The sequence below is a fragment of the Ursus arctos genome, unplaced genomic scaffold (assembly GCF_023065955.2).
Source record: "Ursus arctos isolate Adak ecotype North America unplaced genomic scaffold, UrsArc2.0 scaffold_19, whole genome shotgun sequence".
NCBI classification, from domain to species: domain Eukaryota; kingdom Metazoa; phylum Chordata; class Mammalia; order Carnivora; family Ursidae; genus Ursus; species Ursus arctos.
Genome location: NW_026622863.1, coordinates 35,108,366 through 35,132,462, shown reverse-complemented (window position 1 = coordinate 35,132,462; position 24,097 = coordinate 35,108,366). Strand labels below are relative to the sequence as shown.

At 42.5% G+C, this 24,097-nt stretch overlaps 1 protein-coding gene across 2 annotated transcripts in view; it reads right to left on the bottom strand.

The window, feature by feature from the left end:
- The window catches only part of CDH13 (cadherin 13), a 984,509-nt gene that overhangs the window by 476,314 nt on the left and 484,098 nt on the right, over positions 1-24,097 (bottom strand). The window contains exon 5 of one of the 2 annotated variants that reach the window (XM_057314677.1): positions 15,903-16,200. The exons of the other annotated variant lie outside the window; for it this stretch is intronic. Coding sequence (XP_057170660.1) covers positions 16,141-16,200 — 60 coding nt within the window. The 3' untranslated portion in view covers positions 15,903-16,140. Of the gene's footprint in view, positions 1-15,902; positions 16,201-24,097 lie in introns of those variants that run through there. 2 annotated transcript variants of the gene reach the window in all.

Below are 24,097 nucleotides of genomic sequence, written 5' to 3'. Positions count from 1 at the left end.
CACTTCTTCCCTGTCACAGCCAACTAAAGTGATGCCTCTAATTCTTCTCTATTTAGGAAATCAGGAGACATTTATTTCCAAAAGATTGAAGACTACACACACACACACAATATGATAAAAAAGGTGAACAACTAAAAAATAATTCACTCCCCCCCCCCATCACCAAAGGGAATAAGTCACATGTGAATAGTATAGGTCTTTGGAGAATAGAGGATGGATATTTTTCCTTCACCCTTAGAATATTTTTGGTAATTATTTTTTTAAACATGTAAGAGGAATTGCTGGAGCTTGATGTACATGCCAATTTTGAAGATGTCTATTCCATGTAAATAGGGGAAAAAAACCCACTTACTGCCTTCTATAGTTATTAGAAGGCATTTGTTTTATCATTAGATTGGTTCCCTAAGGTGATCTGTAAGCGCTAATTAATTTCCAGCTGTGGTTTAGTCCTTGACATGCCTTTGAACTTGGCTGTTCAGTGGTCTGGGCAGCTGTTAGATCCATGCCCTTCCCTCCCTCTGGTGCTGCTCAACTACTTTCAGCCGCTAGGTCATAAATTAACGAGGAGAAGTAGGGAAAACCCTGGGCCAAGAGTCCCAATCCCCTGGTGCAGAAACATTGAACCAACGCCCTGGCAAAACACTGAAGGTGGATGATAGCCCCAGACCCCCCGCATACTCTCGTGGTTCTCATCCTAGCTAGGGCTGGCTGTGTCCACGCCAAGTTCGAAGGGTTCCCATGGTGCTGTGGAGGTCACTACGGTTAAGGGCAGGGTGGTGCCCTCGGGAAGAAGCACAAGATGAAGGGATGTCTAAATCCACTATCCTTACTATTAGTACTATTAGTACCATCACCACACTAGCTTTGTTTCTCTTCTTTTATAACAAAGACATTTAAGATTATGCCTAAGTACAGCTTATGCTGAGTTCCATAACATTCAGTGTTAATTTGTGGGCAGGCTTTTGGCATTATTTTCTGATAGTTTATACTCTTTGGTGTATTTTCTCTAGGCTATAGATTTTTTTTATGAGACTATTTCTTAATTTATGAATATTTATAATATTTTATTTCCAACTTATATAATAATGTGGCTTATGAAATTTCTACTTTTGGGGTTTTAAAAACATTTATCAGTGACCAAGTGTGATATCGTCTTTACTAAATGATCCATTGACTCACGGAAAGAGTACTCTGCAGCATTATTCATGATGGCCAAGATGCGGAAGCAACGCAAGTGTCCAACAATGGATGAATGGATAAACCAAAGGTGGTATATCCATAAAATGTAATATTACTCAGTCTTAAAAAAGAAGGGAATTCTGACACATGCTATAATATGGAAGAAACTTGAGAATGTTATGTGAAGGGAAATAAGCCAGTCACAAAAAGACAAATGATGTATGACCCTGCATCTCCAAATTTGTAATTGGCACAATGCCATTCTCACTGCAGGAACTCAGTTTATGTTTGTTGATAATATATACCAAACTCATACCACCATTCACTCAGCTTCATGGTTAGTTTCTCTCCCATGACTTTTGAAAAGATGTTTCCTTCCTCTAACACACAGTCTCCCTCCACCTCCTTTTGTTCCATTCAAAGCATTTATTGACCATTTATGAGTCCCAGAGACCTTGCTGTTCTCAGGAGCTCACACTTCTATGCATTCCCTGAAGTCTAGATTATGCAACATCACACATGTGCTGGAAGATGCTATAGCAGATCAGAGAAAGAGGGTCATTTTTGGATCATTCAGTCATTATGTCTTTCTTGTCTGGACCCAAACCCATTCATTGGCCATTAGTATCACACGTTTGCATTCTTTCTCATCTAATAGACTAATTGGGATCCTTAGCTGTCACTTCCTGGATTTCTGGTTTCTTAATGCAGGCTTTGAGTTATACTCCCCTGCTCATTGGGTCCCTTCTAAACATTTTCCTTGATCTTGACTCATGTTGTTCTACTGAAAATCAAGATGGTCCCTGACATCTCTGGTAAAAACTCTTGATCTTCTATACCTGCAGTCTATTCTATTTATGGATGACTTAATGATAGCAGGGAGTCGTCATTGAGGCTGTGCTCTTCTGGCTCCTCTCTTTCTGGGCACATGGTAGGACTATATTTCCCCAGCCACTTGAAGTTGATTGTGGCCATATGACTTACTTTGGCCAATGAAGTGTGAGTGAACATGACATGTGTCACTTCAGCCAATTCTGAGCAAAAGCTTTAAGAGCTATGGTGTGCTTATCTGTGTTCATTTTTGCTTTCTCCATGTGACCAGCAATTTTCTAAATAGTGGTGACTTCATCACCTAGATCCCAAGAAAAGAATGGTGGTGAGGAGAAGCAGAGCCTCTATAACCCTCAATGGATATAGAGCTTAATTAAACCTCTGTTACTTTGATCAACTGACATTTGGGATTGTTTATCACTAGTTCAGAGCCTAACCTACCCTGACTAATGCACAGAGTATCTAGGAGAACATGGTTGGAAGACAGGAAAGGATGTGTCTGCATCCCAGCTCAGAACTCATGAGCAATGTGGACTTTTGTAAGCAATATGGTCTCTCTGAGTCTCACTCCCACTCTCTGCAAAATGGGGGAAATAATGCCCATCCTAAGAAGAATATGGTGAGTAAATGATCTGAGAGATATGCAATGTTTAAATACATAAAATGTTCAATAATGCAACTGTTCTTTTTATAACTGTTAAATGATGATAATGACGATGACAAGGAGGAGGAGGAGGACAATGACACAGCTACTTTTTATTGAACATGAACTCTTTGCCATACTCTATCCTAAACATTTTACATACAATGGTTTATTTAATCCTTACAACAACTCTGTGGAATAGGTACTGATATTAATCTTCACTTTACAGAGGAATAAACTGAGTCCCACACACCTTGGCAAAGTCAGCTAGGAAACAACTTCAGATTTGAATCCAAGTATCTGGAGCCCATGGTTTTAAGCCTGACTCCATATGGCCAACTAATCAATGTGTGCTGGGTTGAGCGGAAACAACGAAGTAGAATCAACAAAGCTCCAGAGCCTGGTGCTGTTGACAGTGCTCCAGTTTGGCCTCCTGGTGACATGCCCACCCCGTGAAGGCTGAGAGCAAAGATGTTCATCTCAGGCGTTATGCCAGTGGCAGAGGCAAGATTAGGGACTTTCAAGTCTCCATTCCCAGATTTATATGTATCCAGTGGGTCACCCATTCTCCCCATACATCAAATTCCTGGCAGGAATATTTTTACCTTCTCACACCTTCTTAGCTTTGTCATAGTAATGGCATAATTTGGAGGTTTCTGCATGCATTCTGACATTTAAAGGATAATAAATTAATCATGCCCTTGGGCACCGTTGAAATATACACACTTAATCTCTTACCAACTTTCCTTCCTTGCCATTGCTCTGCTCCTCTCCCTTCCATCAGTTCAGATTTTTACAGTTCCCAAAGAAATATTAAACCAAATATTTATGCACTCATCTGAACCACAGTTCAGAGAAAGCAATGTAACAAAATCATCATTATGAACTTGGAGCTATTCCCGTTTGGAAGTAATAAACACGAACAATTGAACAATTTCTCCCTGGAAATGCATGTTGGCTGCCCTTTTGCTGAGAGTTTCAACATTATTCTTATTATTCTTATAATTCAGGACAAATTTTAATGTTAAGTCTGAAGCTTGGAAACACAAGCAGTGTCAAACATAAATAAAATTTCAATCATTTTCAATTGAAAGCCTGATACTCTATTCTGCCTTGCATGTACCTTGGTTAGAAGGACCTGTGCATGGCTTCAAAGTTCCTTATTCCCTGAAGCAGCTACTATCTCTCACAACTGGGTCACACACGATTAAAATCTCTCAAGGGCTCTCATGCCATCGCTTTCAGAGAAAACTCAGGCTCCTTCAGTGATGCATTCAAGGCTCTTTTACAACCCATACCCTGCCTCTGTCTTCAGCCTCATCTGTTGCTGAGTTCACACACATCCTCCCATCCTATTTTGCTGCCATTTACCCCAAAGGGCCTTGTTTGGGCCTACCCCTCTTTCAGTCCCGGGGTTACCCTCTCCTGACCCAGAGGCTCCTATCCAAAACCTGAGCCTGGTCAATCAGATCATCTCTTTGGGAAGCCTGGTATTGGGACAGGGAGACACTGAGTCAGTTAGCTAAATAAGGGCTACTGACTCTGAAAGTCTTATCAGTGTAAAAGCCAAATGTACCATTTTGGGGAGACTCTTTCAGGCCATAAGTATGGACCTTGACAAAGAAAATTGTATACTTGGAAAACAGAGAGAGAGCAATGAATACCTGTGTGTATACAAAGCCAGTTTAGGTTCAAGCCCTGCAGATGGTGAATTACCCTCTCCAGTATTACTTAATCTTAAACCTCACACTTGGTCTTTAAATTATACTTTTCTACCAAAATATTAGAGTCCCCTTTCCCAATGGTGTCTGGTAAATGGCTTTAATTCACCAGGATATTACCAAGTATATATCTGTATAGCTCATTCCTTCACTGTCCCTGAGTTCTCTAATTAACATCCATCTATTCAGTGAGGGCTTTCATGACCACCTTATTAAAAAAAAAATAGTGGCTTCCCTCCCAGCATCATTCTCTATGTCCATTACTCTGTTTTATTTTTCTTCACAGAACCCATCATCACCTGACATAGTTATCTGTTTATTATCTCTATTTACCATTAAAATATATGCTCCATGTTATCAGGGACCTCTGTTTTGTTCATGGTTGTGAAAAGTGCATGGTGCATAGGAGACACTCAACTATTTTGTAATAAATAAAGAAGCTGTATAAAGAGAAACTGAAATGAGAGACCACACTGTCAGAAAGGAAAGGAAATGAATGCATAAATCAATGAGCTTACACAGCTATCTTGATTTCAAAATGGCTTACCACTTTCTGGTAAGGACCAACTTTACTTCCTGGGCTTGAGTTATGAGAGATACTCTGGTATTGTCCCAAGAGAGTCATTTCAAGTGGCCTGTTAATTAAATGATCCCAATGAAACACGCACATTTTTAAGAGTAGAGCGGTGTGCTCCTTGAAAATTAACAGGCAGCTGGATGCAATGGGATCGACTTGGGTAAACATCTTTCTAAAATTTGGTTTTTCTAGGGAAGTCCAACAAGAGAGAATCATACAAACTCTAAGTAAATAACGACTTTGGCAAAGGGTTTCAAAAGATGCACGATAAATAAATCTCTGTTTAAACCCAACTCAGCCACTCTTGACCCATTATGGGGCAAGGATTCTCTTCCATTCCCTGAACTCCATTTCTTTGGGTGCTGAGCACTATCCACCACCCCTGCCTCTGCAGTGCAGTGGTTTAGAAAATGATTTGTGGTCAGCTTATACTCTGGCTCTAGTTTGTCCTTGGGTTTGACCTTGAGTGAACCTTTCACCCCTCTGAACATCAGTTCCTTCTTCAGTTCAGTGGGATGAGAGGTCCGAGCTCCCGAGGTCCTGGCGAGCACAGGGTGCTGTGGCTGGCACACAGTAGGTGCTCAACAAATACTAACAGTTATCATCTGAGTGTATCTAAACATAGCAACATGTCAATATCAGGAAGAGTAATTTTATAATTAAGAGGATTTTTTAAAACCTTCAAGTTTCATCCTAGATAATAATTGCTTTCATCGAGGTCTTATAAATGTCAGGCACCATGCTAAAACTTTACGTATATTTTGCCAGGTAGTTACTGTTATTTCTATTGCAGAGGTAGGGAAAGTGAGAGTCAGGAGAGTGAAGTCATTTGTCTAACTGGGTTACACAGCTAGTGCTGGGGGCAGAGCCAGACATGGAGACCTCTGAGACCAGCTGAGTCGATCCAAAGCTGCAGATGCTGGTGTGACGCCAACTCCTGGCTGCTCAATTCCTCACAGCTAGACCAGATGCCTCCTCAAGGAGCAGGGCTGGTGGTTTCAAGGCTTTTGCTGGATTAGGAAGGGGATAGCTGGGTCTTGTTCACAGGGCTCCTGTTGAGCACACAAGCATGCTCAGACCCCAAGCCTGCACGGCACAGTGGGTGCTCACTATTACAGGGCCCAGGGCCCCAGCCCGTATGTGCAGATATACATGCTATGCAGTGGAAAATGAATGCATGCACAGTCCGGGAGCTTTCTGACTTGAAGCCAAACAAATTTACACAGGATCATTTGTCAGCTGCCTAAACCCCCTCCCTCCCAGCCTAGCTCATCCCGCCTCCCAAGTTCCTTAGTTGTTATAAGCTTATCACAGAAGTAAATCAAAATGTTCTCAAGAGGAGAAGAAAAGATAAAAGCAAAAAATGCAACATCCCCAAGAGAGGAATATTTTTTATAGTTCCACAACTCTAGCAATTCTGTCTTTAAAAAAAATCCATTATTTAATTTTAGTACCATGGAGGTGCTAGTGATGAATAATGGCTCCTCTTCTACCTTCTAGTATTTCTAAAATATTAATACTGGTTGGATACCTCTCTCCTAAGGGGAAGTAGGACTTGAATCTTTTATAGGCTCCTGAGCCCTGTTCCCATCCTATGAATTTATTCGATTACTACCAATCATATGCTCTGGGCTCTTCAAATTATGTCTGCACCAAAGGATGGGGGCCAGCCAGTGAGGCGGAGAGGGTAAAATAGGTTGCTAAATAATCGTTTTCTCATTATTTTCTTTGTCTAAATCTCTACTCTTTTATTATCCATCAAGACGCACCTCCTGTCTCTACACTGGACTGGGGCTGTGAATCACAAATGGAAGTCACAAGGAGGCATCCAAACTTCTCAGCCTCTGGGGCAGACGTCCATCATGGCTAACAACGGTTCATGCATCATTAGTGGCAAATTGTTGATGTTAAGTTTTGAGCACTGAGTTCCAACCGATTTATTCTTACAGGTCATAATGCTGTATGTCTGTATGTGTATGTATAGTGTGTGTACGTGTGCACGCTCTCCCTTTACACTTGGCAGAGAGAAGAGGGAATGAGGAGATGGTTTCAGAATAAACTAGAAATAGGACTGTAAGTTGTTGTAGTTGGCAATGAAGTTTTTTTTTTTAATAAAAAAAGTCAGGTGTAGTTTTATCCCCTTTACAAAACTAATGTAAGTACACTAAGTAACATCTGGAAAATAAACCAAAGTAGAAGCTAGAAGAACAATGTGCTCTATGTTTCAACTGGATGCTGGATGTTATAACTACTTTAAAATATTGATGGCTTCCCTCCAGTCCCTTTTTAAAAAAGATTTATTTATTTTGAGAGAAAGAGAGAATGCGAGCAAGGGAAATGGCAGAGGGAGAGAGAAAGAATCTCCAGCACTCTCCATGCTGAGCGTGGAGCCCAATGTGGGGCTTGATCCCAGGACCCAGAGATCATGACCTGAGCCAAAATCAAGAGTCGGGTGCTTAACTGACTGAGCCACCCATGCACCCTTTCTCTGTCTTTTAAATGCATACCACTGCATAAATACATTTTTAATTTTTTTTATCTTGAGATAATCATAGATTCACATGCAATTACAAGAAATTCCTTTTACCCAATTTCTCCCAATGGGTTTGAACATCAAGGTGGGAGAGATGGTCATCAATGAAGAAAAGGCAGATTTTGGGGATGGTGCGTAACGTAGCAACTACGCCTCCTGAAATCATGATGACTGCAATCCCCACCTGGCTGGCTGTGGCCCGACTCCCCCCCCAAAGTGTCGCCACATACCTGCCCTTGGGTAGTGCTCCCAACTACCCGGTAAAGGCAGGTAAGTAAAATCAATTCCTATTTCATCTACTTTAGGATTACCTATTTGCTACTAAAACATTCTTTTTATTTTTTTTTTTTACTCTCTTTCTATCCTAAAGAAAAAAAAAACTAGTTAAATCATTTTCTTTTCATTCAAGAAAGGGAGAGAGAAAAACTGACCAGATCAATTTATCTCTTTATTGTTTGGCCATAAAAATGTCTGTCATAGGGGATGGTCCTGAATGGGAGGTGAGAAATACGTGCCCAGTGGAATGATCAATGACAATTTGGGAGGGCTGACATGGTTCCATTTATGTTTCTATCCTTCTTAATTGGGTGTTCTCCTTCTTCTCTAATGGAAGTACAGGATCCATGGAGAGATAGGAAAACAACGTGGTTTTCCTTTCTGTGCAATCATTTTGCTCTCAAAAACTAACAGCAAGCACGGTCGTCCTCGAAGTGCAATTCCTAAAAGGCCAAGGTTCTTCTGGGGACTCAGGACAGAGGTGACTTCTGTGGCCATGTTGGGGTGCACCTGAATCCTGCAGGGGCTATAACCAGAAGAAAGGAAAGCCCTAGGCCTCCTGGGGCATGCCAACATTATGTTATTTAGAAAAAAACTGATCTTCATTCTTTCAGATATCGGGATCAGGTATCCTGGAGGATTGTAAGGTGGAGAATCATACAAACTGTAAATGCTGGGATGCAGAAAAAATATTCCTTGTGTGAAAGGCAGTGTTTCTTTTCTTTCTTTTCTTTTTTTTTAGATGGGAGAGAGAGAGAGAATCTTAAGCAGGCTCTCTACCCAGCATGGGGGCCCAATGCAGGGCTCGATCCCATGGCCCCAAGATCATGACCTGAGCCGAAATCAAGAGTCTGAAACTTAACCAACTGAGCCACCCAGGCACCCCTGAATGTCAGCATTTCTAATGGAAATATTTGATTCTTTTTGATTCTCCCTTTCCATCTTGTGGGGGCAAGGGACAAATCAGAGAGAGACTGATATTAGTTAAGTGTCTGCTTTGGGACAACTAGCTAGGGGCTTCTCTTGTATTATTATATTATTTTCATAATCTAAAGAGGCATTGCTAGCCCCATTTCAGAGGAGGAAGTCAAACACTAAACAGCTGGAGTGGATTTTCCAGGAAGAGCTGTCCATCAGAGCGAGGCTAGTCTGATGGTGGGAAGAGGTCCATTTCTACCACCCCTTAGTGAAGACACAGAGTAAGACAGAAAAGGAGCCAGTGATTTAAGTTAGAAGCAGATACAGCAATGAATCCATCAAGTGACAGAGATAGGAACCCTCAAGCTCTCTGTTTTCTTGTTTTTAATTTTTTTATTACTTTCAGGGGAAGCTCTCTGTTTTTGAGCAACACTCTTGCACAATTGAATGGAATGTGGAGATTGTGGGAAAAGGTCTCAGGGAGACCCCGCCTGCTTCCACTGGGAATGGAGTCTCATACCCTCCATCCTGCAGAGAACCTGGGGTCTGCTCCAGAAAAGTACAGCTCTCCCACCCCCAAAGCGGTGGCGGAGAATAACGAACAATCCTTATCCTGTGCCCACATGTGGGGTTCAAAAAACACAGCTGGCAATATAGAGCTGGGGGTTCAAGTCCTCGCTCAGCCATGTAATTACCTGTGTGTCAGAGAATGCACTACGAATCTCTCTAACCCTCAGCTCCTTCCACCGTAAAACGGGAATAATACCCGCTTGGAGGATTGTTTAAATACTAAAATAGAGATAATGTAGGTAAAGAGCTGGCACCTGGGATGGCTCAAGATCTGTTAGCAAGGTAGCTATTATCAAGAACACCCTGCCACCTTTTCTTCAAGCGTAACTTCCCCATTTCCTTGGATGCTGACTATATTCCAGTTCACAGCGGCACCAGCCCAGGCAGAAACACTTGGCTTACCAGGCAAGCCAGGCAGCTAGGTATGTGCTCTCTGACCCCAACATTCCGATTATAACCTCCATGGAAGCCTCCATCTTGGCCAAATATCCCACTAAAATATACAAAGCTTAAAATATATTTAAGCTTCGGTTTCTGTGGTTTTGGGGGTAAAGGCACGGGTACCCTTTGAACTCTGCAGAGAAAATCAGACCTCCACTTGGATGTATTGTTCCCTCTGTGTCTAATACAGTTCTCAGCCTATCCACACTTATTGGGCACTTGTCGGCACAACACTGCACTGGTGTACACATTTTGGGCCAACTAGAGACGAAAGTCCTCTCAATCTTCCAGAACTCAACTACGGGGCTGGCTCAGGTGACACACCACACAAATACCCACACAGTCCCACATTCCCAGCTCCCTGTTAAAGACGGCAACACAGAACAGCCAAATCCGAGTCCACACAATTAACCACGGGAACTCAGCTCCTGCTACTGCCCTCATTCACATTTCTTCTTTGGATATGGCTCTGGGGAAATTACTTTTCTCAGAGCGTGATGTCCTTTTTGTATGGGGAGAGAGAGAGACCCACACAAAGCACCATAAGCAAGATCTCATCTTGTGTTAATAGCCAGAAATGTCAAAAAAGCACCAGGATCATTTTGAGCAATTCTTCCAAAGGCCACAACTCCAAACAGCTCAAGGAAGAAGACCCTGTATTCCCCTTCTCCCCCATTGTCTCCACAGAGATGAACCCACAGCACTGGCCCGACATTCAGCACTTACCTGTTGAATACCGTGAGCGCACATGTGTGAAGGAGGAACGCTGTGGATACACAAGACACCACACTCCTGTATTTGTGGTTTCATTTGCAAGGGTTTGGGAGCCCAAGGAAGGGTTCTCACCTGAGCCTGCAGCAGGCGTTGCGGCAGGTGCTCTCAGTAGCTCAACAGCAACTGAGAAGTTAGTTTTGATGGGTGTTGGGCTTGGAGCTTCAGGTGTCTTTCCCATCCCTTTCGAACTTCACATTAATCCCATATGCTTTCTAGCTCTCTCTTTTTTTTTTTTTTAAGATTTGAGAGAGAGAGAGATCACGTGAGTGTGAGTGGGGGAGAGGAGAGGGTGAGAGGGAGGAAGAGAAGCAGACTCGCTGCTGAGCACGGAGCCTGCCTTGGGCAATCTCATGACCGTGAGATCATGACCTGAGCTGAAATCAAGAGTTGGAGGCTTAACCGATTGTGCTACCCAGGCACCCCGCCTTTCTATGCCTTTTTATCATCAAATAAACTCTATGAAACAGGTGGCTTTATCATCCCCATTTTACAGAATGGGACCTGAGTCGCAGAGCACTGAAGAATTTTGACAAGTTCCCCTAAGTCTGCATCAGCAGCAGCCTAGAGGAACACGAGCACTTATGATTCTTTACAAGACTATGTCCCAGTGGTGCTAAACACTTAAAAGTGTCTTATCTCATATGACCTTCCCCGAAACTTTACCAGGTAGATTGGTAGATTCTGACTATCTCCATATTACAGGCAAAAAACCTGAGGCTTAGGCAGGGTAGCAAACCTTGCCTGAGGATCCCTTAAACTTTTCTGCCCTTTGAACCTTTGCTCTGAATCACTACATTAAGCAATCAGATTGATAATTTGCAAAGAGATTAACCAAATAAGAACATTCCTACCCCAAACCTGCCCTTTAGGTGACCAAAATGAGTAGACTGAGAAATGGTCAGGGCAGTTGTTTGAGCCAGCTTAGTAATTATGTAGTAACAAAGGGGATTCAATCAATTGCTTAGCAATTAGCCATTATGAGAAGACGGGGAAAAAATCCAATTGACTGGTAGAGCAGGAAGCATTTTAAATGTCACCACAGTCAGAGAAATATTTGCAGATTTGTCTTCATAATGGTTAACTAATTGCAATCTTCAAATTTTATTGCCTTGGAAAAATAATTCATGAGACAGAGTAGTAACACTTGGGGCTATTTCTCCTTTGTCTTAGTTAGCATCAAAGGGAGGCGTGCAAATCGATCAATCCCTATAATCTAAGAAGACCCCCTCCTAAGGAACAGCCTCCTTGAGGCATGGTCAGTGTTCTAGTCATCATTTTATCATCTCTATGTACCTGGTACAATGTGGGGACATACGGTAGGTGCTCAAGACCTGGTGGATAAATTGAATCACAGTTGAACAGAAGTGCTGGGGTCTGTCCCACCAACACTGAGTTCCCCTCAAGGGAAATTCTAGAGCTGCATATGCTGTTCTAAGTGCAGGGAATGTTGGTGGTTGTAGATTACCTAGCGGGCAACCCAGTCCCTTCCGGTATCAGCCCTCCCACCTGCCCCACCACAGTCAGCTAATGTGCCATGACATCCTCCACTCCCACCCACAAAGGCATGTGCTCTAGCCAAACTGAACCTGTTTCTCTGGCCTTAGATGGCTTCATGAATGGGCATTTGCCCAATGTTGGATCAAACATTATTTTCCCTGATTTTTCTTTGAGAGCTCGTGGAGGTGGGGGAGGCTTTTTGCCTTTGGTGATGATGCTTGGAGCCTGTTTGTGCTGTTGGGAGAAAGTCTCTGTACAGAAGGAGAGAATGAGGCCACCATACAAAGGGGGGAGCAGAAAGAGCAATTCTTTGAATCTGGGACCCAGTTGGTCTAAAGCCAGATGCACCCTTGGACTTCCTGGGTATGGGGGTCAACAAATACCCTTTTGCTTCAGCTATCTGAATGCGCTTCTGTCACACACTACCTCCCAGTCCTGATGAACAGAGGCCTTTCCAGCTACTGCCTTTACTTTTTCTCCAGTTTGTGAGTTTTGGAGCAACTGAAAAAAGAGAACCAGAGGTTGAGAATAGAATTTGGAAGTTGGCTATAGAGGAGGGTTAAAACTTTAAGATAAGACTTGGGGAACTCCCAGGGAAGCTGGGTGCAAAGCAGCCCTGCTCAAAAGGAGAGATCCTGCATGAGGGGCTGGAGGTATGGGCTTGCAGCTCGGTGTCTGGGGTGCCGGAAGGACACAGGAGACAGAAAGCCACAGAGTCCTAAAGTCAGAAAGTGTCCCCAAATTAGGATGGGACACATACACACACACATACGTAATACAAGTTTTCATGTTATCTATCACAAAAAAAGAAAAAAATGACTTTATTTTGTTGAAACAGGGTCCTTTCTAAAGATTCTACCAAACAAAGCTAAAGAGGATGGAAAAGGCGCCACGCTGTATTACTAATGCAAGATGAGTAAATGCCAGTGAGATTCGATGATGAGATTCCATCCCTAGACTGGAAGTTAAAAATACAGTTTCACCGATGGCCTTGCTCCAAATTTCCCTGGCGCTCAAGGTCTTGGTCAGCAGGGTGCAAACCCACTCTGACAAACAAGGGAAAGAAAAGACCATAGCGTATCGGGCAGTTTAAGAAGGCACCATAGACCGTAATAATTACTTATAAAATTTTATGGTTGGTCATTAATCTTAAGCACCTCAATTTCTAAAAAGAAAGATTCATACTCTTTTTAAATAGACAAAATTTGAGTTTATGGGAAATTGGATAGTATTCATGCTGATGCAATAAGAAATTCCAAAAGTCTTAAATTTGTTGCAGACTTTGGAGTGGAGGCAGCCTGTCATAGTTGCAAGAGGACAGGACTGAGAGTCAGACCTGTGGCTAGATTCCTGACACGGGCCTGCAAGCAGGTGTCCGAATCTCTCTGAGCTGCAATTTCCTTATCTAGGAGATGGGGGTGGTGCCCTCTTCTTTGCAAATCCACAAGGATAGAAAAGAATGAGGCAAAGTTCACAGTGGTGCGTGGCCTGGCATGCAGGCAGCGGCTCTCCACGGAAGAGCTGTAAGCATCCCTCCAGAACTTATTCCAAATATCAAGAATCTGATCGAAATCACCTCTCTCCCCTTCCACCAGCGTGGCTATGGGCCAAGCACCCATCACTTGCACGACCTGAATGATTGCAATGCCCCCTGCCCCCACCTCCCCATTGGTGGTCTACTCAGCCACCATCCAGCAGCCAGAGAGATTCAGTAGAGACACACTGGATCTGAAAACCCTCCCAGGGTGTGGTTTTCTCTCTCAGCTAGAACAAAAGCCAGAGTTCTTCTGGTGGCCTACAAGGCCTTCGGTGATGGGCCACACCTCTTCTCTTGCCCCACATTCTCTTGCTCTTTCTGTTCTAGTCCCCACCTCAGCTTCCCTGCTGTTTCCAGAACATTCCACAATCCCACCCCAGGCTTTTGCTCCCTCTGGTCCCTCTACCTAGGATGCTTGCCCCTGGGGTAGCTGCATGCCTGCACTTCCCCCATCAGGTGTTATGCTTTAAAACTGCAACCTGCACCCAATCTGTAGACTTTACTTCCCTATACCCCATCAAGACCTTTCTTAGCCACTGGCACACCATGTATTTTATTAACTTTTATTTGTTGCCTTCCCTTTGTAGAAAGGAGACACTAAGAAGGCAGGATTGGTCTGTTCTGCTCACTGCTATATCCACAAAACCTACAGCAATCTTCATCATGTAGCCAGCACTCAGTGCAGTTTTGCTAATTGGAGACATCTGCCACTGAACTCCCCCAGTCACGGGAGCGCCTGGCTACAAACCACTTCTCCTGGGCTCCAGAAACTATTCCACTTGCGCTGTCAGAGATTTCCCCTGCTGGCACATCCTGTAGGCCCTGAGGCTTCAGGCTGAGCTGTCTCTGATCAGGACAGGAGGAGAAGGTGGTATAATCAGAGAATCTGGGTTTGCCCCAAGCCACAGCATGCTGAGAAAGGGGTAGTGGGACCTACCAAAGCTGGAATTTGAAAAAATTCAAGAAACATATAAATGCTGGTTCATGAAGGTGCTCTGGTAATGTGAATGTCCTTCTTTCTTCAAATGATTGCTGTGAGGATTAAATAGATACCTGCTTATGAAATCGTAGGGTACAACTTTGGTTTAAAATCTCCATCTCCCTGTTTATCCCTCTTGTCCTTCCCTGGGGCTGGCATCCTTTATGCTCTGCCCTGTGCTTCCCACCAAAACTCATCCTCCTGGGGTCCCAAACTTTCAAGTCAAGTTTCAATTTTCCTAGGTTACAACGAGCTCATCTGATACAACGTTAGCACTGAGAAATTTAATTTCTTCTCACTCTTAATCCAGTCGAGAGACCCTGACTGTACACTATGATCTTCTCCAGGGGTGTAAGACAACGAATGTACAAGACGCAGCTCAGAGAATCTGGTGCACTATCATTGCACTGGGGCTTGGGCGCCAGGATTTTTGTAGAATCTGAGTGATTCTAAGGTGCTGTCAGCTTCAGAAGCACTGTTGTTATTCCTTCCAGGAATGGCAATTAGATGTAAGTGGTGCCTCTTGGAGACAAGTCACCTTAATATAGAACTTTTTCCAAAGGTAAAATTTGAAGGCATTACAAGGGCTTTTTATTAGCCTTCCTGCTTCTTTCAAAACATCCCTAAAATGTGCTTTTCCAGCTACCAATATGCAGAGGCAGCTGTGAAGGTAAATGTCGGGTTAGGTAATAGACACATTGGTGCTGGTGGAGCCCACCTCAATGCCCACAGATCTGTGTGAGCCTCTGAAGAGTCTGAGTCCACAATGACCACCCAGAAGAACAGTGAGCAGAGTCAGGCTCTTGATGGGTGCTCAAGAAACACCTGGAGGCATACTTCACCCACTTGCCCCGTGAATGTACTTGGGACAGCATGCTAATGAGCATGTGATAGACATGCATGAGATCATAAGAAACATACATGTGATTAATATTTTCCCTAGTTGATATGTATCTTTTGGATGTACGCTGGGTCTTTTTATTTTTTTTTAAAGATTTTATTTATTTATTTGACAAAGATAAAGACAGCCAGCGAGAGAGGGAACACAAGCAGGGGGAGTGGGGGAGGAAGAAGCAGGCTCATAGCGGAGGAGCCTGATGTGGGGCTCGATCCCAGAACACCGGGATCGCGCCCTGAGCCGAAGGCAGACGCTTAACCACTGTGCCACCCAAGCGCCCCTGGGTCTTTTTTTTTAAATCAACTATGACCTGAATCAAGAAAATGCACTCCTCAATGTTATTCAACAAAAGAAACAAAACAATGACGACCACAAAAAAACACAGAACAGGAGAAGCTGAAACGCTGGAGGGAGATCATAAAGCTGTCCTGAGAAGTCCAACAACTACGAGGCCTTTCAAAATAAGACAATCCAATTTTAAAAGCACTAATTTCATGACTAAATGCTATTTTATTAAAAAAAAAGAAAGGCTCTAAGGTATAATTTCCTTTCTTCCACAAGACAGTACAGGAACAAAAGGGAGACGGTAATTGGTTTCCAGACATAGTCCATGGAGAAGCTGGGGAGAACCTCACCACGCACATGGAGGAAGATGGCAGGGGATCAGGGAAAATGTGTCAGATGCATGAATTAGGCCACGAGCCTGGGGAGAAAGGAGGAACTGGACGTTCTGAGCTGTTGCCATTTATGATCCTCTTCCTGGTGATTAAACCAAACAACTGTGTCTGCTTATTTTATTGATTATTCTTGTTCTTGTTATGATAACCTGCAAAACATTTTCAGAAATAGGGTGGGTCAATGCGTAAGTGGTAGACAAAGGATTAACTCAACAGCTTAAAGGATATGAGTGGGAATCTATCGTATTTAGGACGATTCCTCAGCTGAAGGGATATTGTTCAAATACAAAGAATCATATCTTACCATTCAGAGAAATAAAACCACCTGTAGAATTTAAAATTCTCCAGAAAATACAGTGGTTAGCATCAAATGTGACAAACCGATCCTGAGATCTTTCCCCTTTATTTACTTTTGAATCTTTAAAACGACCTGTCTGGGCACGTGGTTGATGATTTCTACAGCAACATAGCAGCTAATGAGGGATTACTATGTGCCGGGTGATGGGTTAGGGGATTCACATTCATTCCTTCTCTTCTCAGACCAAGCTTTTGAGTTACTATTCTTTTTATTTTGTTTTCCTATTAAAAATTTGATAGAGGCTTCTCAGTTTGTTCAAGGAAGGTCACATAGCTTGTACTCCAAGAAAAGAGTGAATGTAGTGTCGTAAAGAGTAGGAGCTAGGGGCCAGGCTGCTGGAGTACAGATCTCAGGCCCTCTGCCACCAGCTGCAGAATCTTTAGGATTCTGTATCTCGGTACTGTTACCTGTAAAATGGGGAAAATAGTAGTATCTATCTCATATAGCTTATCGGGAAGAGAGAGAAAGATGGTACGCACCACACACATATTTGTACATACATACACATACATAGATATATAAGACACACATAAAGAGTGCTTAGACATCACAGATACTAAATGAGTTAATATCTGTAGAGTACAGGGCAAATGTGTGTCAAGTATTATTACCATGATCGTCAACATCCACTCTGTCCTCACATTTACACTCAAGCCTTGATGTCTGTGAATACCTCCCCTCTCGCTGCCCTCCCTTCATGTTAATAGGGTGCTTCTTTTGGCTGCAGGATGATACAGGGAGCACAATCCCACTGAAAGAAAAGGAGCCGACAATTTTATTTTTTTTAAGAGTTAAAGTAAAGGCCTATTACTGGATTCAACAGATGAACAATAAAAGCTCTGTGGTGATAGTTTGGCTCTTATGAGCCTCCAGACAGCCATATTTAATGTGAACAGCTACTTGAGCCAGGTTTGGAAACAACTGCTCATTTTCCTGACGTTTTAAAAATTTCCCAATGTGCTTAACTGTAGATGCTACGGGATGCTGACCCATGTGATGGCAAACACCTTGCTTCTTGGATTTCTGTCCCATCTCTCCAGTCTGTGACTTGCCTTGGGTGCTGATGTTCACACTGAGAAATGGTGGTACCTTAGGGATGTCTTGCTTCTAACTTTATGGGTTGGGGAGGTACCTGGCTGAGAGGTCTAACAAGATTGTGTTCTGCCTCCATCTTCCTTCCCTTCTCTTCCTTCCTTCCTTCCTTCCTTCCTTCCTTCCTTCCTTCCTTCCTTCCTTCCTTCCAGCCCAAACCAATTCACCTGTATCTGCCTTACCTACAGGATCTTTGGATTTTATTTTATTTGAAGAATAGATGTTGACGCTCAGAAAACTTTTGACAACTACCGGTTTAGATCCCTTCCAGTTCTGACACCATGAAGCTCTAAGATCAGACAGCTGGTTTCCGATATGTCCAAGCCTTCTACACAAGGTGCCTCCTTGGACAGCAGAAACAGGTGTTGTCCTACTGGGGGAGGGACATTGAGACCAGAATGAAATGGAGGCCAGCCTGAATACACACTGACTTTTGAAAGAAACAGAGATTTCTAATATTCATATTCCCAATGATGCTGCTAAAAACACCCCAAGAAAAGCTGAGTTTAATTCCACCAGTTGAAGCTATAGTAATATTACTGGATTTTTCTAAAGGACTTGGTGTGTACCCAATTCCCATGTGTAGCATATAACTCACAGATTTAATTATAGATCTTCCTCAGTCACTAGTTCCCTAGGAAATAAATCCATGGCTCATGTCTTGTGCATGGAAGGTCATAGCAAGAAGATAAATATTTTCTGCATTTTGAAACTTTATCTAGAGGTCACAGGTCTGCAACTCAGCAGATGAGAGCTCTTCAGACAATAGTCAAAAGCTGCTATGTTTGACTAATATCAACGATACTTAAAACCTTTTGTGTTTATCTCAAATAAGGCACTTCCCACTTAAACGTTGAAAATTTTCACTATATCTCTTTTCCCTTTTTAAGGCTGAAATACAAATAAGATGAGAAGTTTCCTTAAATGTTTCTTCCTGCTCAGTTTAGATAAAAGTTATGTTCATAATTTAAAAAAAAAGGAGCATTATCTGAAACATCCAAGCTAATTTTAATCATGTGAACTTTGCTGGGCAAAGATCTCTCTTCATTTTGAGTCATGCAGAAAACTGCCACAGTTGGCCAGCTATATTGAAGAACTAAAACAAGAGGCCAGGCCCAAAGCAGAAAATTCAGAAAAGCAGAAGTACAAATGTCTTTAAATATATGAAACAAGATCACAAAGTAAAGAGACAGATTTTTCCTTCTGAATCAGGGAAGTCAGGCTCATTGTACTTTATAATTTTGTGTATTTAACATTTTCTGAAATTGGTTTCTGCTTGTCCCCATTAGTGCCACTAACTTTTTTAGTCCTATGGAGGTTTAAATGGGAAAACCTAAGTAAAATACTTTGTAAACCCCAAAGAGCTATACAAATGTTAGCTATCTCAATAAGAGTCTGTACCATAAATTCTTAAATGCAGTCTTTTTGATCACAGAGTGGCAGGACTAACTGAGGGTTTCGAGTGCTGTGTACTTGAGATGACAAAGCGCAGAGATTAGGGGTGGTTGGAACTTCTTCACTTTTTATGTGGAGATCATAAAGTAAACAAATAGGTCCATTCCATGGAACTCACAGAAACATCCCGGGGGGGTTCGAAAGATGAGCTATTTCCCCAGCAGGGCACAGCAAACCCATGGCAGAGAGAAGACCGAGGCGTCCACACCTGGCATTATAACATTGTCAGTTTCTCCTGCAACCGCAGCAAAGCAGTTTATGGCTTTAGTGGGACCCCAGATGCATCAGGACAGAACAAGCTTTATTTGTCATTCTTCAGCAAAAGACCCAAGTCAGGAGAAAGAGACTCTAGGTGACCTAAAGCATGAGTAGTAGAAGGCCGGCTATTGCTTCCTTTTCTCCATGCATGATGCACAAGTCGCTTTTTCTCAGTTGAAGGGCTTCTATAAAATATTAATTAGGATAGAGCTAATACTTATTGAGCAATAACTAAGTGCCAGGCCACATATACTTCTCATACATTCTCATGCAGTGCTGCAAACAGCCCTGTGACACTGGTAGACCACACCTGGAGGGGAATCCACTTGAGTTTCCAGCTAATAAATACAATGGATGAGCCTTAAGTCAGGGTCTCAGTCTGCTGCTTGCTTCCCATGCGGTGAGAAGGGTAGCTCCCACCGCTCTGCAGGCAGCATCTCTGTGGGCAATCAGCACAGATCGTGAGCCTCCTCTCTCCAGATAAACTCTCTCTCTCTCTCTCTCTCACACACACACACACACACACACACGCACTGCCTATCATTTCAGATGTTCAGAGGCTCCATAATGTCCTTCCGTGGACCAAACCTCGAACATACCAGGTTAGGAACTTCTGTTCCACAAACCTTCTTAGCTCCTGGTTGCCCTTATGTCTTCCTCCCTTCTTTTCAACACAACCAGCTTGACTCAACCTTCCTTAATTTCTCTTATTTTAGGCTCACAAGACCCGCCAGACATAAGATTCCAGCTTCAGATCATTTCAATGATAACCTAATTGAAGGGGTTTTTGTTTTACTAAAGGGAAGCAAATGTCAAATACTACACCCCAACATGTGCTCAGAGAAGCTTTAAGCCTAATGGGATTTCTGGCACTATCCCCAGCAGTGTGGTTCCCTCATGGGGTCCCTTGGCTCTCTGAGCCACACAACTGCCCGGGGCTTGTTATCCAGAAAGAGCTCTGGTCCCTGCTGTGGAACTATAGAATCCCGATGTGGAGTGGGGCTGGGGCCTCATTCAACACTGTGGGAAAAATGGCTTTGGCGATTTGGGGCACACGGCAGTTGAACACCCCTTTTGACTGAGAAGATACTAAGTACTCAAATACAAAATGACTTGCCTGAGGTCTCATTTCTTGTTGTCAGCAGAGCCGGACCCAGGTGCAATGATTCCTGACTTCCGTCCGCACATTTCTATCTCAAATACCCAGTAATGTGATCAAAATTCAGTCAATAGAACAATTCATTTAAACACATCATTGTGTTGAGAAAATGAATTTGAAATACACAGTGCTAGTGTGAAATGAAATATTTGTGATTTATTTCTTTAAACCAATAATGTCCCCAAATAGGATGCTCATTAAATCACTATAATAGTGATGCACGGATTTAAATTTGCTGTAATGGCTTCAATTTAGGGAAGAAGTCCACCTTTAATAGGATTGTGCTTTCTCTAACGAGGAAAAAAAAAAACCATTTTGTCGCAAATTGTGGATTAAAATAAATAAACCACCAAATGACTACAACAGCATGGATTAGGGGGCCTTTGTTTGTTTTAAAGAACCGTTATCTAGGATGGCCATTTTGGGGGAATTGAAATTGGCATGCAGAGTCTAACAATTACGTGTCTGAAATGGGACTCGGTTTTGGGGATCCGGACAGCTTCAGGATAATCTGAGATGCCAGTGCCCTGCATGGTTGGTGAGGCTCAGGGCACACAATTCGAACACGTGACTTCTTGTAGACTCTAACTTAAAGGCTGGGGCACCTCTCTACAGACCTAATGGTGTCTTGGCGTCCCTGTGGCTGCTTGCACACTGTGGGTCCTGGAAGGAAGGGTCTCATACTCCAGGCCATTTATTTAGCTCCGTTCCTCGACATGCTTTTTCTTTTCTTTTTCCTTTTTTTTTTTTTTTAAAGAAATCAGACTGTGGGCTTCGGGGGGGGGGCGGGGAATGGGATAGGCTGGTGATGGGTAGTAAGGAGGGCACGTATTGCATGGTGCACTGGGTGTTATACGCAAGTAATGAATCATGGAACTTTACATCAAAAACTGGGGATGTACTGTATGGTGACTAACGTAATAATAAAAAAATATTATTAAAAAAAAAGAAATCAGACTGTGATATTTCTTACTAAGAAAGTTTCTTGTTAGTGTCTGTTGTTGCCGTTACTGTTTTTTTAATCTCATCTTCATGTGGGAAAAGACACGGAAGGAAATATATCAATAATCTGATTTTAACTGATTTCTGCACTTGTGTTTATTTCTTCCCAAGACCACAAGAGCACAAATAAACTTAGCTGGAGACCATTTCAATTATCTTAAAAAATATTGACTGATTTAATGTCGTGTGATGAAGAGAATGATTTCATATATAAAAACCTGATTCTTAGCTGCCATAAACCAAAGGAAACTTAAAAATACGTAATCACCATGCTCTGAAGTCACCGTGTTTTGGCAAAGTGGTGTTTTCTCACTAACTAAAATAAAGCTTACTTTTTGAGGAAGGGAAATCGCAGTCTTAAAGCTATAAATCGTGCACTACAATAAATCTATGCATTAAAATCTTGTGCCCACAGACACCATTGACAGGAAGTTATTATCCAGCTCTTTCCCACTTATCAGCACTTTTTCAAACTTAAAAAACTTAACCTGCTTTGGAATGGATATATGTTGAATCAACTTGTAGCTTGATGTTAAGGACTGTTCCCTTGAAGTGGAAAAAGTAAGTGATTTCTATTTTATCCTAAATCGAGGGAAAATAATGGTAAGGGAGAATTCTGCAGATTCCAGGAATGTAGAGAGCTGAATTCACACCCTGGCTCAGTGACATACCAGCTCGGCTACTCCAGCAAGTTATTGAACACTCTTGTTGGGGAAATAGTGGAGATGATGGTACTCATCTGCGGACGTTTAGGAGAAATAATGGATAATAGCACATCATGCTTGGACACTGTGTGGAACATAATAAGTACTCCAATCTGATGTGGAATATTGATTTCACATCAATGGGACCTAGAAATCCTAAAGGCCACCCTGCATTGCTTGGAATACTAACTTTTCCAATGAAGAGGCCAGTTCATACTGGGCCAGGCCATCACCACACTAGTTCTGATGTCAGATTCCAGTTCCACGATCCCTAAAATAGTGGCACATTTATGGAGTCTTCATGCACATAGGTTCTATGCAACAAATGTTTCTGTGAAAATATAGTCCCATATTTGGCCAAGGTGTATTTTTCCTGTATGATGAAATGCATCAGCACAGTGTTGTAGAAAACAAATGAATGTTTCTAAGTGGCTTCGAGAAGCGACTTCAACAAATTAGAGAGGAGTGAAGTAAACATACGGAGGAAGGGGGTGGAGGGAAAGACCAGGCTTTTGTGTGCCTTAATGAGCCCTAATTCAAGGTCTTACTCTGGGAAAAACAGTAGAAGATGGAAAAAATAAAGCCAATCTGTCAATGACTGTATGGATGGATTCTATAGACATAAGCTGTGATTGTTAGGGTCGTTAGCAGGCATTCTGACATTCAAGTATAAAGCATTATTCATGAACACAGAGTGGGCGAAATTATACAATCCATTTAAATAAAATCAACCGTATAACAGTTATAATTCACAAAGTGATCATTTTTAAAAATAGAAAATTGAATTTCAAATCAGCATTTTAATGGCCCAGTGATCCAAATATTAAACTGATAATCAGGCCACAGTGATTTCCATGAGTAGCTGAAAATATTCTTATAATTCTATAATGATGAAATGCCAGAAAATTCCCATGTTCAGAAATATATTGTCCCAAGTAGAATCTCAGACTATCAGTGCTGGAGGGGACCTTGGATATGATGTAAAGCAGTGGTTCTCAGCTGCGGGTGATTTTGTCCCTCAGGCCACATTTGACAATGTCTGGAGACAGTTTGGTTGCAGAGGAGGAGGGAGGGAGCTACTGGTGTTGAGGAGTTTGAGGCCACGGGGGCTGCTCAGGACAATACAAAGGGCAGTTTCCACCACAAAGAACTATCTGGCCCCAAACGTCTACAATGGGGAGGTTGGAAAACTGCCATCCACATCCACCTCTTTCATGATACTGAATGGAGAAGCCACGACCATGGCTTTTCATTGGGCCAACAGTAAGTTGCTGCCTACATTTCAGGGTCCTCGTACTATTTTTATTTCTCTGCTAGGTTTTACATAGCTCTTTCATTCCTGCCCATCTGCCCACTTATCCTCAAATCTATCACTTGAGATTTATTAAATGCCTATCACGTATTTGGCCCTGGGAATACAGAAGTGAACAAGACAAACACAGTCTTTTTCCTCTGCATTTATAGCATGGTGGGGAAGAAAGATGTTAGACAGATAACAACCATGGCAAGAATTGTCACTGTGATAAGTGCCATATGAAAGCACACAACCAGGGGCACATGGGTGGCTCAGTTGGTTAAGCGTCTGCCTTCAGCTCAGGTCATGATCCCAGGGTCCTGGGATCGAGGCTTACGTTGGGCTCCTTGCTCAGCAAGAAGCCTGCTTCTCCTTCTCCCTCTGCCTGCTGCTCCCCCTGCTTGTGTTCTTTCTATCTCTGTCAAACAAATAAATAAAATCTTTAAAAAAATTTTTTAAAAATTAAAAAAAAAAAAGCAAGCACACAATCAGGGGAACCCAATTCACTTTGACATCTCCTTGTTCCCATGCCAATTCTCTAATACTAATAGTCTACCATGCATTGATATACCCTTGAAAGAGATTTTGGGTGCCAGCCATGGGTCCTGACCAGTAATTTGATATTATGGAGAGGACCTTGCAACACGGTTGGAGAGATCAGTAATGGCCACCACTCGCTGGAGACTTACTCTGTACAAAGCACTGTACTAAACACTCTAGTTAT